We start from the raw sequence: 16,629 nt of genomic DNA, 5'->3' as shown, positions 1-16,629 counted from the left end.
GACAATTAAAGCAGGGAGGTAACCAATGTTGTGTCCTCCAGGTGTTGTAGTTTACAACTCCCTTCATGGCTGAGCTGACTGGGGTTGATGGGAGTTGAAGTCCAACACAGGCCCATTAGCCTCCATGAGGCAGTTGCTACACGCGGCAAGCTAAGGACAGCTGGGAGGAGCGGCATATCTGGGCCTCAAGAAGTGCACCATTCAGTGCTTCATGCTCTTGTCACCTTCAAGTAACATCTAGCAAAAGCAGGGCCACCACTACCACTGCCTACTCCTCTCCAGCCCCCCTTTTCTCTCCCCTGCTGCCTCCACCATGCTGGGGCTACCACCTCCAGTCACCTCAAGTGGGAGGAAGATCCCCACCATTTTATGTTATGCCTTAGGCAGCAATATGTCTTGGGTCAGCCATGGTCCAACATCTGGAAAGTGCTGCTTTGACCACCCCTGAAAACACAAAAAGAGCTGCCCAGCTTGGTATGATTGCCACCATGTTTCAAATAACTCTTATCAAAATAAACATATTCCTTAATAAAAAGTGTTTGGGACAAAAATTTCATGCCAAGATAAATGTTTGTTTATATACACTAAAATACCTTGATGAAGCTCATTGCAAACCTGTCTTTGGGTTTGTAGAGGGGAAGAAGCCTCCTAGACGTCACAGCAGTTTCTCACAAACTTCATCTCCCAGGTTACTGAGAGGAGCCATGATGCTTTAGAAACAGTTTAATTTTTGTAGGCATGCAGTTGTAGCTCTTCAACAGTTTTTAAAAAAGATGGTCAAATACATCAGATACCCCAATTCCCACAACAAACAGTCAACCTTTATTTTGCAAATTAGGCTCATCTTAGTAAGAATTTGTTTGTCTAACGGAAACGTTTTCACACATAGTTCCCAAATTAGAGAGACTCTTGACTTTCCGGTGGTATTTTGTGCAACTGAAGCAAAAGGTGTATTTGAGAGATTTAATCTTAAATCCTTACAAGAGCCCATGCACTCCAAGCTCATATGCATTATAGTGTTGTTTTTCTTTGGGGAAGGGTCATAACTCAGTGGTAAAGCATTTGTTTTACGTGCAGAAGGTCCTAGATTCAACATCCAGCATCTCTAGGTAGGTCTGAGACCCATCTGAAACTCAGGAGATCCACTGCCAGTCACTTTAGACAATACTGAACTGTATGGACTGCTGCCCTGACACTCTGTTATGTTCCTATGGTTAAAGTTAGGTTGGCTGGTAGCAGCTGCATTTAGCTCATTCTCTATGTGATGTTGTGCTCTGAATAGCAGTCTGTTTTCTGACAGAGAAGAAAATCACTTGAGACCGGTCAAGTAACGATATGTGTTTCCATTCTCTATCTATGTAACTGATTCAACATGGCTTTCTCTCTCCTGCGTCTTTTGTGCTGTAGCATTCCTGCCATCTCCTGCCATGTTCAATGCTCATCTAAAGCATCTTAAGGGGCATAGCTCCTCTTAACTTTTGTAAAGAACAAGAGCAGTATCACGCAAACAGAGCTCATCACAGACTATGGGCAGTTACAGCCTCAGTTTTAGTTGAGCCTTTGGTACGAAGCAGAGTTCAGCCCAGCCAAGAAACCACATGTTGTCTGCAGAACATCATTGCTAATTAAAGGAGAGACTGGTTGAAATGTTCTTCTATCTTGTGCTGTCTGTACTTAATGATTTCAGATCAAAAATTATTCTGGTAATGAAGATTCTGATTCCAATTCTAAAATTCAGTCTCTCTCCCTATTTCTCTCTTTAAATACATGTTTAAATATTAAAAATATTACAATATTGTCAGCATAGCATATAAATTCGCTTCATCACAGTATTTATCATTCCAGTACATAATGAAAATAATTCAATTTTTCAAATTGATGGACTCATGTTTATGAAAACTTCTGCCATAGCAGATTTGTCATCCTTTAATACTACAATCTTAGGTTTATCTACTCAGAAGTAAACCTCATTTCGTTCAATGAGACTTGCGTCCAGGTAAATATGTATAGATTGCAGCCAAAGTATTGTGACAATTTACTCTATAATCCTATACTTAGTTACCTTAGAGTAAGTCCTGTTGAACTCAGTGGGACTTACTGAGTAAACATGAATAGACTAAACATGCTTTGTTTTCCCCCCTCTTTTTGCAGAGATGAACAAAATTTATATAGGGAAATTATATGCTGCCTTCAGATAAAATCTCTAAGCGGTATTCAGCATCCTCAAAGTATCACAAATGAAATTCATATAGAAAAAATACAGTAAAATGAATTTCATTTCAGAGCAGCACAAATAATTATTAGATAAGGGATCCTCTTAAACATCCATATAAACTGAAAGGACTAATAATAATAGTACAATTTAGACATTACTGCTGTTGTCCAATGTGCACATCCTCTGGGGCCAACAGAGGCTGTCCCTCATGCCTAAAGGAAAACCCCTCCCACTCCTAAAATTAAATTTGAAAGATACTTTCTAGTGTACCAAATAGAAGGTTATTTCAAGCCTAATCACATTGCAGGTTGGTGTTGGGGGAGCTATCTGCAGACGGAAAGGTTAACTATCCCCTCTGAAGCTGTGAAACCCCCTCTCCTTGCTGAAAAAGTCCTACCACCACCACCACAATTAGGCTTCAAAGAAGTATTCTATTGTAGGCAATGGAAGGTTTTTTCAAGCTGAATTGAGGAAAGGGTAATTTTGGGGATCATAATTGTTGCCGTGCCTACAAAGTGCCCACAACTGTTTCTCTGGTTTATAGGTGTGCCCATGCCCCTCCCCAAAGTTGGCAGTCCCTTGTGTGTGCTATGCTGAGCTAGCTGGTCTGACTCAACTATAAAGCAGCTTCCTCTGTTCCTTCCTAGACTTGATTTAAACAGAGGCCGGAAAATTTCCCAACAGTAATACTTAGGTGAAGCTTACCAGAACAAATATTACTGAGGAAGCATTAGATCTGATAGCAGAAGGGGAAGAACAGTCAGCGGTAATATTATCAACCTACTGTCTAGAGACTCCAAATTGGCGGATCTTGAACAGTAGCCATCTCTATAGTCCTGCTGACTCTACTTCTTTCGATAGATGTTAATTTTATATACATTAATCTTCAGCACAGCATATCAAATTGTTGGACACATAGCTTTTAAAAAAGGAAAGCTGTGTAAGATGAGCTGTTTTCCAGAAAGGCAGAATGCAGCTTTCATTTCTTAAAAGCTTTTAGAGTGCAGTATTGTTAAAAGCAGTATGGACAAGTGAAGCAGTGATAAAGGAGCTATTTACTTGCCTTGTTTTTTGGCTTTTTGTTGCAAGTTGCATACAAATGTGTTCAGTATTTTACATTTCACTCACTCTATCTCTCTCTTCTCTCTCTCTCTTTCTTTGTTGTAGTCCAACAACATCTGGGTGGCTACAAATTTCCCATCCCTCCGTTAGAAACTTGCAGAGCATATTCCTCCTCCTCTCTCAAATACCACAAGCGTGAAATAGTTCCCAGCTCAATTCCCATATTGGTTATAAGCCTCAGGCCCTGAGTGATGCATTTAACAAGAACCAGAGCACCATTGGAGAGGAAAGCCACCTGCTCTCTCCCTGCCATATTTGCATCACAGCCAGCAAGTTACCTTAATGGTCACACCACAATCCTCTACTGTGCTATTTCATTTCTTGGTGAATATATGAAGCAGAGTTGAGACAATAGTCGCTTACTGAAATCTCTGCCTTAGTAAAGCCTAGCCAGAAAATGGTCTATCCACCCACCCTTTCTGCTGCAAAGGACTGTAACAGACTGCAGTTTCCATCTATGCTGCTTACCATGGTTTCTCATTGGGTGCAATATACAAAATGGCTTCCAGAAGTTTAATACTTTAGATGGAGTTTTGTTCTCTAAATCTGTTTCACCCATTCTTTGCCTCAGTGCCCAAACATATGATTTGTTTTTTCCCTTGTGGCATTGGTGCACCTCCTTCCTTTATCCAAGGATTATAATAATTGCCTATTAGCAATCCTGTAGATTGTTGCTAAAATTACTGAACTAATGTGTGTTAGACTTCAAATAATATGCTGCATGTAAGTTGATTATTTTTGTGATTGGAGCCAGGCTTTTTTCTCTGTGATGGAAGAATTCCTTTCCCCCCCCTCTCCATAGAAAGTGCTGTGATCCAGCAAAGGTTCTACGTGGGAGGAGGGAGGGAGAGCAGTTTTCACAAATTCTGCTTCTCTCAGCACCACCTTCCAGGCTGTTCCAGGCAGTTTGCCAGCCCCCCAGTAGTTTTTCAGAAGGCACAGGGCAGGAGACTGCACAGGAGAAGAGGAATGGATGAAACTCATTTCCTAACTCTTTCCTCTTGCACAGATAGAACTCTGCTAGATACAAGTCTGCATCCAATCCATTATTATTTTCAGGTTAACAAGAATTAAATCCATCCCGTCCATTCTGAGTACTGGTTTAAATTGATATGTGCCCCAAAACATACAACTGTAAGCAAATACCATTGGTTTTTTTTTTAAAATGGCATTTATTTGCCCATGGATCTGTGTAGGATTGAGACCCAATGGCTTAGAGTAAAAAGATGTAGATCAAAATGTTTCATCTTAATGTACTGCAGTGTGGCAATCAGGAAAGTTTGGAGGAGGAGGAGTTTGGATTTGATATCCCGCCTTCACTCCCCTTCAGGAGTCTCAAAGCGGCTAACAATCTCCTTTCCCTTCCTCCCCCACAACAAACACTCTGTGAGGTGAGTGGGGCTGAGAGACTTCACAGAAGTGTGACTGGCCCAAGGTCACCCAGCAGCTGCATGTGGAGGAGCGGAGACACGAACCCGGTTCCCCAGATTACGAGACTGCCACTCTTAACCACTACACCATGAAAGTGTGGTGTGGAAGCCATGATCTTCATTATTATGGGAAGTGTTTAGCCAGAGCAGTATTTGATACTGACACTCTCTCTCTCTCTCTCTCTCTCTCTCTCTCTGTGTGTGTGTGTGTGTGAGAGAGAGAGAGAGAGAGAGCGAGAGAGAGAGCACAATATTAATGCAATTGACCTGAATGGACAGGATATACCATTCATTAATTTTATACCATCTCTTATAGACGTAAAACAATTAAATTATGATTTTAAAGCCCTTATTTTTCTGTGCCTCTCATTCCTCCAATACAGGGATGGATTTCAGCTTAATTCATTATACTGATGTGCTGTTTTCTGTTGTATTAAGGTCTGCTTTTAATATGGCATTGTTTATTTTTGATGCAGTTGTATTGCTTTTAAATTGTTTTGTGTCTCTTTGATTCTTAAAACAGAAAAGCAGATGTTTTTAATATGTCGTCGCAGTCCTTCTATCATAACAGAATATGAACTCCTTTTGGAGTATAAATGATACTTTTTTAAAAAAAGAGAAGGGTGTATCTTTCAGACTTTAAGGGAAACAATTCATTTTAATGTAGTGCATATGGTGAGATTTCTTGCTACTATCTTGTGTCTTCACTTTGAGTTGGTCTCAAAAAATACTAGGGACACAGATTTTTCTGTTTTCCATTCTATTTGGCTGTAACCTGCTGCTACCGCCACTGAATAATGTTCATTTGAGACTTGTTGCTGCAAATATCTGCGTCTGGTGCCAGATTTTAATATGCTGTGACACATCATCATGTTGATATAGCAGATGAATTACCTTGTCACTCCCTGTACCAGGATTGACTAAATCAGGACATTGCTGAAATATTTTGTTAGATTGTCATAACATGAATTAAGCCAGGTGAAACATAGGATGACACAGCTGTATGCAGGGAGGAGAGGTTTGTTATGAATGAAGGTATTTTGCAGTTGCTCAAGTCTTCTGCCTCAAATGCATTTTTTACTTACTGTTCCTTAGGATTGTAGCTGCTTGCACTGTATATAAATTAAACATTGTGTTTCAAAGAATGTTGTTTTCTTAGCTGCAGTACCCAAAGGCAAACTCATAAAACAGTTCATTTCAAAACCAAGGTTGCTTTAATAAAAGCAGCACAATTTCTATAAATTAAAGCAGCCTGAAAACAATTCCTTACCATGTCCTTGCAAGTAGATGTGGGTTCTGTGCTGTTTTAACCTATCCTTGAACTAGAAAGCATTGTGAGGATATTAAAAACATGAAGGCCAGTGGTGAAACAACATGAAACTTCATTTTTATATAATTACTGTTATAGATGTAGATGAAACAGATATAGATAAGGAGGGTCAGAAATAGAACTCCAATAATCAGGGTTTATTTTTTATGATAAAAGTATGCAGATTTGATAAACAGAAACTGAAGTGTTTTTAGCAGAATTTAAAAATTAAATATAATTTATTTAAAATGGCAGTGCTTTTTGCTTTTGCATGTCACTAGTACTAAAAGTGCATGAAGTTGTCAGTGCCCTGGATTGTATTCAGTTGTGACCATGAACCTCTCATACAAGACGGATACCTGATTTCCACTTGTGCTCTTGTAGCCCCTGGTCATCTTCTGGGAGACTTTTCAGAACAGCATAAAGTATGACACAGAGGTAGCATGTAGACGGGGCTGGCAAAAATTGGATTCCTTGCCTTGTACAAGCAGAAAACTGTTCCACTGACTAAAGCAAAGGCAGCCTTGGATCTCAGCCGTGGATCTTGTATTTGCATTACCGGGAACAGACATTACGTAGCACCTGTAATTGTGCCAATTCTGCTGACTGAAGTGGTTGGGTGGTCACATACGGGGACAAGGTGATTTCGTAGGTTTTCATGTGCTTCAGGGCTTGTTCTAAAATACAACTCTTATTTTTTAGATGAGTTTGGTTCACACATCTGGCATGTTTATTCATTGCTTTGCATTTAAAATTAGTATATGTGCCTTCATTTTTAATGTACCAGTGCTTCTGAAGAACAGTCTAATTAGGCATTTCTTACCCTTTTTTGAACTTGAGCCCATCTTCTATACTTGCATCATCTTCTAGCTCCTGCCCCCCTGCTCTGTGATGTGGGCAGCCATTTATTCAGTCTCTTCTATGAGATTTCAGGGCTTTCTAATTTTTTCTTGGGGCAGGAGGCATGTCACAAGGAACATTGGTCATAAAATTTAGGATTGGATGAGTGCAAGGTGGCAGGTGCAGGAGCAGCTAACAAAACTTTCATTGCAGAATTGAATATTGGCTGGCGTTAAAACTGCTTAGGGAAGCTAGAAAAGATGCTTTTCAGCCCAGGAGGGCAACTTCAGTTTGACAGTGACACAGCCTTCATTCATGACTGAAGCATAATGCTGCAACAATAACAATTCATTGTAATCTTCATTGATTCCAGAGGAGAAAAACCAAACAAGCGTAATAACTGAGATGGAGTTGTACCGTCTTAAGAATCAGGTTTAGTTTTCAGATGTTTTTAGATCCAGAGTTGCTGATGGATGCCCTAGTGTTTTTGATAACTTGTAGTGACTTTCATCAATGTCAGTTCAGTTGCTATGGCAGCTGCATTGCGTTTTGGAGAGTACTTTAATCTGTGTTGTAACATCCATGCTAGTGAATGGCAAGAAGTGTTTGCATGTGGTCTTGCCTTTTGAAAGGGCCCAGAAACTACAACTGGTTCAGAGTCCATGGGCCAGATTGTTAACCGCTACAGTCTTCCTTTACAGAATGTTAAAAGACATTCAGTGGGCTCCCAGTTAATTTCCAGTCCAGTTCAAAGTGCTGATATTTACATTTGAAGCCCTAAATGTCCTACCTGCTAAAGAAAATCAAATTCTGAGGTCACCCCCGCTAAGCTCAGGCAGATGGCTCTTCTTTCCTCTCCTTTGAACTGCTCCTATGGAACTCTCTCCCTAGGTGTACTTGCTGTGACTTAGGAAAGAATCTGAAGACAGAGTCATTATGACTTCCTACATAGTCATTTGTGTTGCACAGCCTAAGTCACACACACGTATGCAGACTGCTAGCGAGGAGGAATCAGGTTGCTTCTGCACTAGCTTCCCCTTTGAGTAACCAGACTGGTTACTCACTTTTTTATGGAGAACCCAGATTGTGTCATTGAGAAATCATTACATCCCAGTGTTGTGTTTTCTGTCTTAATTGTCCTCCCATCTTTTTATGGACCTGTTGATTTGTGTCATTTAAGAAAGAAAGAAAGGTTAAAATGCAATCTTAGTCCAAACCTGTCAAATGTGGAAAGACAAACATCTTTCAGGGCTATTAATTAAAAGTTTCCTCCTTGCTGGCTCTGCCCTTTCTTCCCCATCCTGTTGACTGTGGCTCTAGGAGCATTACTGAATATCCTGTATATCACACCTAGGTAACCTATTTTAGGATTGTGCTATAGTGTTATTTGCCCCTGGTTATCAGTTTCTCCTCCAAAGTGGTGTCTGTACTTTCCATTCCTTTTTCTTTTCATTTTTATATAGTGAAACAGCTGTATTATCCTAAATCAAAATTTAAACAAAAAACAATGGGGAAATTCCCTTAGCCACATCCAATGGGAATTGATAAAATAGGCTGGAAACTATAAGCAGAAAGCTTTTTAAGTAACATTGGCTGAACAGAATGTGCTTCTGAGTAAACATTACTAGAAGAATCTTAGCCGCAGAGAAAGACTTTGGTGGAAATATTAGAGGGTGTAGAGGTTCTGTGTTTGAACTCTACATTTAGATGATTGAAGAAAGGTCTCAGAGGTGCTTAAGGGGATTGAGTGTGGAACCAATCATTTTATTTGTTCTGAATGGATTCCTAGGAAGAATTGTTTCTCAGTTCACAACTGTGGCTTGAATTGTGGTATGGTTTTTTTGTCAGAAGTTGGTTGCCAGTTGGGGTGGAGAGCACCAGCTTCTCAACAGGTGGGTCACTGTTGGTAACTGGGAAGGAGAGGAGAGTGGCAATGCAGCAGAGACTTTTACCAGTGCATATGCCCCACGCTGATTTCCCTGCCACCTCACCCTTGCATCATTCCTGGCAAGCAATAGTGACCCACCTGCTGGGAAGCTGGGATGGTGGGTCCACCCCACCCAGTGAGCCACTTCTGGTTGTTTTTGAATATTTGACACATTCTTTACCAGCTCTTTAAGGCCACATAAACTTATTGAAGCAGGATCTGCATGAGCATTTTGCACCCACACAGTTGGTGGTTTTTTTCTTGGTCCATCTTCTTTTATTCCTTTGCTCAAGCAGGGAAATAAACCCAGGAAGCAGCAGTTAATCATAGCTTCCCAAACTACATGATGTAGTTAATGGCTTCCTAACAAGACACCATTCAAAAGCTAATTTTAAACAATGACTGTGTGATTGTGAACAATATGGTGTTGTTTGCATGTCACGATAAACCATAGTTAATGGTTTGCTTTGAACATGGAGATCGCTTCTGCTTTGCTCCTACACAAGCGCTAGAAGGAGCGACAAACCACAAGCCTGGCTTAATGTTACATCGAAAGCAGAATTTGTCATTTGTTTCACTCAAAGCTTGACTCTAAATTATAGTTTGCATAAACAATCCACAATCCCAGGTTTGGATGCAGTTGTAAGCCAAGCATTGTGGTTTCTTGTTACTATTAAGAGAGGAGTACAGTGGTACCTCGGGTTACATACGCTTCAGGTTACAGACTCCGCTAACTCAGAAATAGTACCTCGGGTTAAGAACTTTGCTTCAGAATGAGAACAGAAATTGTGCTCCGGTGGCGCAGCGGCAGCAGGAGGCCCCATTAGCTAAAGTGGTGCTTCAGGTTAAGAACAGTTTCAGGTTAAGAACGGACCTCCGGCATGAATTAAGTACTTAACCCAAGGTACCACTGTAAAGTGGGAGCCATCTGTGTATTCATGGCAAGCTGTTAACTATGGTTTACTGTGATGTGTAAAGACAGCCTGTGTATTTTTCTTTGAATTTTTTGACAGTGTTTTCTGACACAATATATGTTCCAGAAGTGCAGCCATGCTCATTTTTGATAGCAAAATTAACAAGAAGTCCTTCGGCAATTTTAAAGACTGAAGTATTTATTGTGGTGCAATTCTTAATAGCCTAGAGATTGCTGAGTGAGATGTATGAGGTTGTATGATAAAGTATAGAATATATTTATATGTTAATAATTGAACTAATTTTAGATGAGTTTTCAGGTCAATAACCATTGATGATACCATGCTGTGAGCAATAGTCTTGCCTTTCCCGATTTCATTAAACTATGTGTGTCTGTCTGGACTACCTTCTTCTGTGTTGATATAAGCAAAGTCCCTTATCATATGTAGCAGCAATATGAACTATTTCCTTAATATTCCCTTAATATTGCTGGCTTTGTCTCCAGAGCAGTGTCATTAAAATTTCATGCATAGAGTATAGGAAATAAACTATTTGGTATATTCAGTGAGTATAGAATGTCATAAGAATACTTAGTGAAACTCATGCCTAGAGCTTATTTCTAACTTATTTAATAAAATATTGCTGAACTTTTGTTCTTTGCATACTGTATGAGGCCTATGGTGTTTCATTTTACTACAGATTTACATTTCTGTGATTTAAATCAAGGCTTTGAAACCAACAGGATGTCTCCAGGTTACATAACAAAATGCATGATTTTATGGAAGAGCACAGGGATTCATGTGCCTAGAAAACTCGATGCAAAGAATCTCTACCCCAGGAATTATATAGCTGTAAACGATCAGCAGACAATTTATTCTGAATCTTTGCACATGCAAATGGGTCTTTCGTAACAGACCACTAAAACTATTTCCTTCTTTACTTTTAAAGCACATAGACACGAAACACAGTACAATAATTCCAATAGTTAAACCTCTGTTACTGGTTTACAGTCTTAAGCTTATTATTTGGGTTGGTTTAAAACACAAGAAAAGAAGGGATGGAACCATATAATAGAAAGTACAAATAATCTAGAATAGCTCATCTAGCCTCCATTCTGTTTGCATCTGTTGCTCAGGATCCTGTGTGTGCAGTATAACAATGGCTGCTGCATGTAAACCTGCTCACTGTCCTGCTCACTGCAGCATGGCCAGGCTCAACTGGGTGTAGGACAAGATGATGTTTAGACTGGATACAAGGCGAGGTGGGCCACAGGGTTCTGGCTAGAGCTCTGGGAAACACAGAGCAAGCTAAAATTGAGCCCTTCTCCAGCAGTAGCACCAGGTACAACATAACTGTTAGTGCCACCTGTGCTGCAGGATGCTGCTGTACTTACCCTAAAAGGACTCAACCTTTTTCTACAAAACTCCTATTGCAACAGAGCAAGGGAGGGTCAGGTATTCTAGGGTCTTCTAGAGAGGATAGCAGTGGCACATTCTTGGGCTGGGAGGAGACCACAGCCTACCCCAGGTTCATCTGGTACCAGTGCCTCTGGGGTTGGCCCTGCATGTTCTTCTTTTAGCCTCTATCACCTGATGAGGAGTCTGACTCTCAGTTCATGACACATATGTGTTAAGATCACCTACAAAGACTCTTCTCTAGGTGCTCTGGTTGCCTGAAGACTGGTGGGTGGTGTCTGCTGGCAGGGCCTTCTCAGTTGTGGTTCCTAGTCAGGGGTGGGGTGCTTGGGAGTTTCACATTTTTTACCTTTAAGCGCCACAGGAGGACCTTTATATCTTCCCAGAACTTTGTAAAATTCTAGTTTAGTTTGATTTTATTTTGTGGCCTTGCTCATGTTTTCTCTTTAATCAAACATTGTGTTGTTGTTTTTAAGTTATATTGTCATTGGTTAGTTGTTGTTTTTTAACTACCAAAGATAATGCAATTTCAAATAATTAATAAATAAAATTTTGGCAGTGGCCATGATATATTTGTTCCCATGGAATCTCATGTGACAAAGTGTCCATTTGCATTACCTTAAAAGGGGGGAGTGACTGCAAATGAAGCACCTACCAGAGGCAACAGGTGTGCTGGACTCAGTAACAGCTCCAGCGGAGGCAGTGGAGCTCACCTGCTGGACAGTTCCAGGGCTGTTAATCTAAAGCAGTGGCTCTGAATCTTGCTCACATTCAGAGAACACTTTCCACGTTGACTGGTCTGCTGAGGGACCTGATCCTATGCAGACAGAGTGCATAGGCAAAGAACGCTTTCCTATGGCTGTGTATTGTCGGTGAAAATTGGGAGCTGCCTGAGTTAATTGATGGATAAAAATATATTGGCACAGGAAAAGGAATTAAGCAGATGGAAGTGTAAATCATTGCCCTGTTTGTAATAATAAATGTTTGTACTCATTGATTCTTTTAAAAGTAGCTTATGTTTGTAAGAACATTTTCAGACTACATCAGGGAACCCTTTTCCCCCACATTGATTTGGCTGACTCTCTCCTGAAGTACTTGTTTTTGGACCACGTTCAAATACACCAGCTTAGTCTCTGAATTTAACATTTGGTGTTTTCTGCCAATTTTAAGGAAGTGATTAACCTTGAACTTCCCACAAACAATAAAACCTTTTCAAATACTAGTGGATTTTAAAGTTTATTAAATCGCCATGAGGGGTTCATAGAAGAGAGCTTCTCTCTTTGGAAGATAGGGAGAGCTTTATACCAAGTCGTACCAATGGCCCTTCTAGCTCAGTATTGTCAACTCTGACTGGCAGTAGCTCTCCAGGGTTTCAGAGTGCGAGTCTTTCCCACTGAGCTATGGCTCTTTCCTCTTGAGTCTTGAGATGCCCCCTTTCTAGTATTGGACCATATGGTGTGTACAGGTATCGTTATCTTAATTACTACCCATTTCTTATGGCAGTGGTTTGTATTTCATATGTAGTGGGGGCAATGATTGAATAGGGAGAATATGTAGGAAGAAAAGAGATGGCAAGAGGCAATAAAGAAGGACTGCATCTTTCATAATGGCAGCATGTACTTGGTTATCAGGTTGTGTGTATTCTGTACTAGAATTTAAAATAAAACTTGCTCATGTAACTCAAGTTCTACAGCCTGCACAAATAGATGTAACTGCTCATTCTGCACAATCCACTCCACTTCTAATAGCCATGGAATGAGCAGAAGGCCCTGAATTCCTAGCCAATGGAAATCCCGTTGAACCCCTTCTCTGCAGAGTTGCACTGCGTAGTAAATTTTGCCTTGGCTTTTGCAAGGTTTGTGTGAATAGAAGAAAGGTGGCTTGACTCAGTAGTAGAGGTCTGATTAACTGATATTCTTTTCTCCCTCTTTTTGTTTTAGTATCTGAAAACTCCAAAGTGGTGCAGGACAAAAAAGCTGCTCCATCCAGCCGCCCCACCTCTGCCACTTTAGGACAGAATGCCAGCAGCGCTGGAGCCAAGCCAGGTATCAGTTTGAGAACTTTTCATTGCTTTCACCAGCCTGGAGATGTATTTTTAAAACCCCTTTAACAATGTATTTCACCTCTTTCACAGGTATTTTCAGTCACAGGTGTCACTGAACTTTTAATTACAGACGGCAACCATTTCATGGGGGGGGGGTCCGTTTCTGGCCCCGCATGCATTAGCAGAGCATGTATAACTGTGCCTCCCGTTCCTCCTCATTTCTGCCCTTTTCCAGATCCAAAAGGACCTGCACGTTAGCGATCATGCATCAATTGGACCTGTATTTTCAGATATAGACAAGAAACATTGAAACAACATAGGCAAACTGATATTGTATTTGTATATTATACTATGCATTTACATAGAGTGAGAAATAGTTCTTGCAAAGTCATGAAACCCAGGGAATTGATGTTCCCTTTAACGACGTACTGTATGTACAGACAAACTATTCCTTTGCAAAGCTAAACGATATAGCTTAGGGTCAGTCATACCATGACCAATCTCTTTGTGAGTGTGCTCAGATGCACTTGGATCTCTGCACTTCCAGTGCTGAGTATTGTAAATGTATTTCATAAGCACCAGGTGAAATGAAATTCTGTATATGCTCAGTCTCACACTCCAGTTTTCTTTTGCTTACTTTACAGGATTCAGAGAACAAATACACTGCTAGGCTTTACTGAATATATTGTCCTAGCTGCACATTTCCTTTTTTTCTACCCTCTGGCAAGCACAGTGTTAAATGAGTCAGGAAAGAGTTCACTTTAACAACTGTCTGAATGCCTTCTGTTCTTCAGCTCAGATTTGAAAGGCAGTTCATTATAAATTGTGAGAAATAAAGGACTCTCAAATCCTGTGAAATGTTTTATTCCCCTATTGCATATCTTAAATTTTATATATCGAGTGACAGGATGTCAGCTGGTCAGTTGTACCCATAACACAGTTGCTGGCACCTGGGCATTCTGCCAAGTAATTAACCTTTCATTCAGTACCCCTAAAACAAAAGTTATAAAGGCAAGATCTATGGCTTGTGACAACAGAGGAAAATAAGTCTGCTTAGTTAAATAATGCCACCATCTTTGAGGTCTGAGAAGTACTGTGTATAAAGAGTTAGCTTTTGTTCTTGAGATCATGATGGTGTACAACATATGCTTTCACATGTGGTTTGCATGGAACAAAGCATGCGTTTTCTGGTAAATGCTGCAGTGTATACAGACTGTTGATATGTAATTCAAGCAGTTTTTTGGACCAGGGTTTTTAGCACTAAATAAATCAATCAATCAATCCCTGAACCTCTAACACCTGAGGTTGGATCTTGAGAAATGGTGGCGGAAGAAGGGGTGTGGAAGGTGACTTTCTGACTCCCTTCACCACCAGTCACCCCCAAAGCCTTCAAACAACCTCACATGAAGGTCAGGAAACCCTATTGAATAGGTGGAGCTTCAAGATAGGGGAATAAAGATGGAGAAGATAATCCTGAAAACTGGACAGAAGCCCCTTCCATCTACCCCTTCCATCACTGGTGTTTCTCTGGATCCAACCAATGGCCTGTTAAGTTCCCACATAGGTAGAAATTCAGTGTCTCAGTAGTTTCACTTCACACTGAAGGGTGGAGCTCATGTGAACGGTTGCTGGTCTATAAGAGAGAGAGAGAAACCCTATATATATATGTTTTCTATGTGAAAGGATTTTTATATGGGAACATCCAGTCCCACCTGCTTTCTGAAGTGCTGCAACACAGACAGAAGCTGACCACCTCTTTGGGAACCGGGCCTTAAGTGTTATTCTAAGAATTAATTGGATGCCATTCACAGTGGTTCTTTTTTTTTCTTTAGACAGAGAGTTCCCAAGTTCATAGCAATTAAATATGTGAAAGTGGTGATATGTGAAAGGTCTTAAATGATAACATTACAGTTGCTTGTTAATTGCTTTTAGAATGTTGCTTTTTCTAATATGACATCTCAAGTCTTCTACTATTTTACAGACCCTGCGCCAGTACTGAAAGTTGATGAAAGGCAGCGACTCGCTCGAGAACGGAGAGAAGAACGGGAAAAGCTGTTAGGTGAGTCATACTCAATGTACTCTTTCTAGCTGGTGATTCTCATCAGTTATAACATGCTTGTCATTTGACATCTATATTATACATTAAACAGCATGAGTTACAAGACTATAATTAAATGTGTACTTTTAGCCATAAAAATAGTTTATGGAATTTAATGACTAGGTCTCTGAGGTCTGGTCAACCCGTGGTCCTAGCACATAAGTTGTACATGTGCTGGAGCATAGACATGTCCTCCTCACATATGATCTTGTGTACAGAGAAGGATTTGTGTTCATGCAAGAAAGTTCAGCATGTGGTGGAGCAGAACATGCCAACCCAAGTCTTGTTGTCAGGCATACATCGGATAAAGTAGTGTTACTTAGCACGGGAAGTACATATTGTCATTAATCTGAAAAAGACTTTTGTGTGTCTTGGTTCTACTCACACAGTAAGTGCAAACTGGCTGGAGCTACTGCAGGTTCTGGAACGCTATTGTTAGCCTCCATCCATGACATTTCAAAATAACCAATGTCTTTGCCTGCAATAGGAAATACATTGGAGAGCCATGTGAGCCTTCCACCTGTACAGGGCACAGCAGAAAATGCTGTCTTGCCCAGTTGCTGCCCACCTCTCCTCAGGTCATGGGAAGACTTCTAAAGACTATCTAAGTGTACGAACTGGTTGCCGTACATTTTCTTATTGTTCACATTTGAAAAGGAAGCTTTGCACCTCCCTCAAGGGTATTTCTTGTCTGAAGTTCTAAGATTGAACTCACAGTGTCCCACAAAAACATAAATGCTTCTTCCTTTATGGAAGAGGCAGAGATCTACTGAAGGCTCCTGCTGGAGGAAAGGAGGGAAGATGGTTTTCACCAATTTTACTCCCTTCAAACCCCCAATTCTATTTCCCATACTTTTCCAAAAGGTTTTTCTCTCCCTCCTCCTTCCGGTGAGAGTGTCCTGTGAAGAGTTCTACTTACAGGCGCTCTGGATCAAAGTCATCTTGTTTCGTTTTGGGATGGGTTTTATTTTTGACATGGTTTCATAGCAAACTACCATATTTTTGCCCTATAGAACACACTTTTCCCCCTTCAAAAATGAAGGGGAAATGTGTGTGCGTCCTATGGGGTGAATGCAGGCTTTCACTGAAGCCTGGAGAGCGAGAAGGGTTGGTGCGCACCGACCCCTCTCGCTCTCCAGGCTTCAGGAAGCAGCGCGCCCCGGGCTTCAGGCAGATATCCGCAAGCCTGGGTATCCCTAGGCTTGTGGATAGCAGCCTGTTCTGGGGGCTGGGGTCGGGGGAAGCTCGGGCTTCCCCTGTCCCAGCCCCGCGCCTGGGGGGGGGAATAATTTTTTTCCTTTATCCCCCCCCCCAAAA

General features: G+C 40.9%; 1 protein-coding gene across 4 annotated transcripts in view; it reads left to right on the top strand.

Annotated features, from left to right (window-relative positions):
- The window catches only part of MAP7 (microtubule associated protein 7), a 102,875-nt gene that overhangs the window by 45,360 nt on the left and 40,886 nt on the right, over positions 1-16,629 (top strand). For all 4 annotated transcript variants that reach the window (XM_081187883.1, XM_081187882.1, XM_081187880.1 and 1 more), the window contains exons 2-3: positions 13,111-13,215; positions 15,196-15,273. In XM_081187883.1, the coding sequence (XP_081044009.1) occupies positions 13,111-13,215; positions 15,196-15,273 (183 nt within the window). The remainder of the gene's footprint in view (positions 1-13,110; positions 13,216-15,195; positions 15,274-16,629) is intronic.

This window comes from Podarcis bocagei (assembly GCF_964188305.1).
Source record: "Podarcis bocagei genome assembly, chromosome: 3".
Taxonomy (NCBI): Eukaryota; Metazoa; Chordata; class Lepidosauria; order Squamata; family Lacertidae; genus Podarcis; species Podarcis bocagei.
The sequence above is the reverse complement of the archived record's forward strand: the minus strand, read 5'-3'. Positions and strand labels throughout refer to the sequence as shown.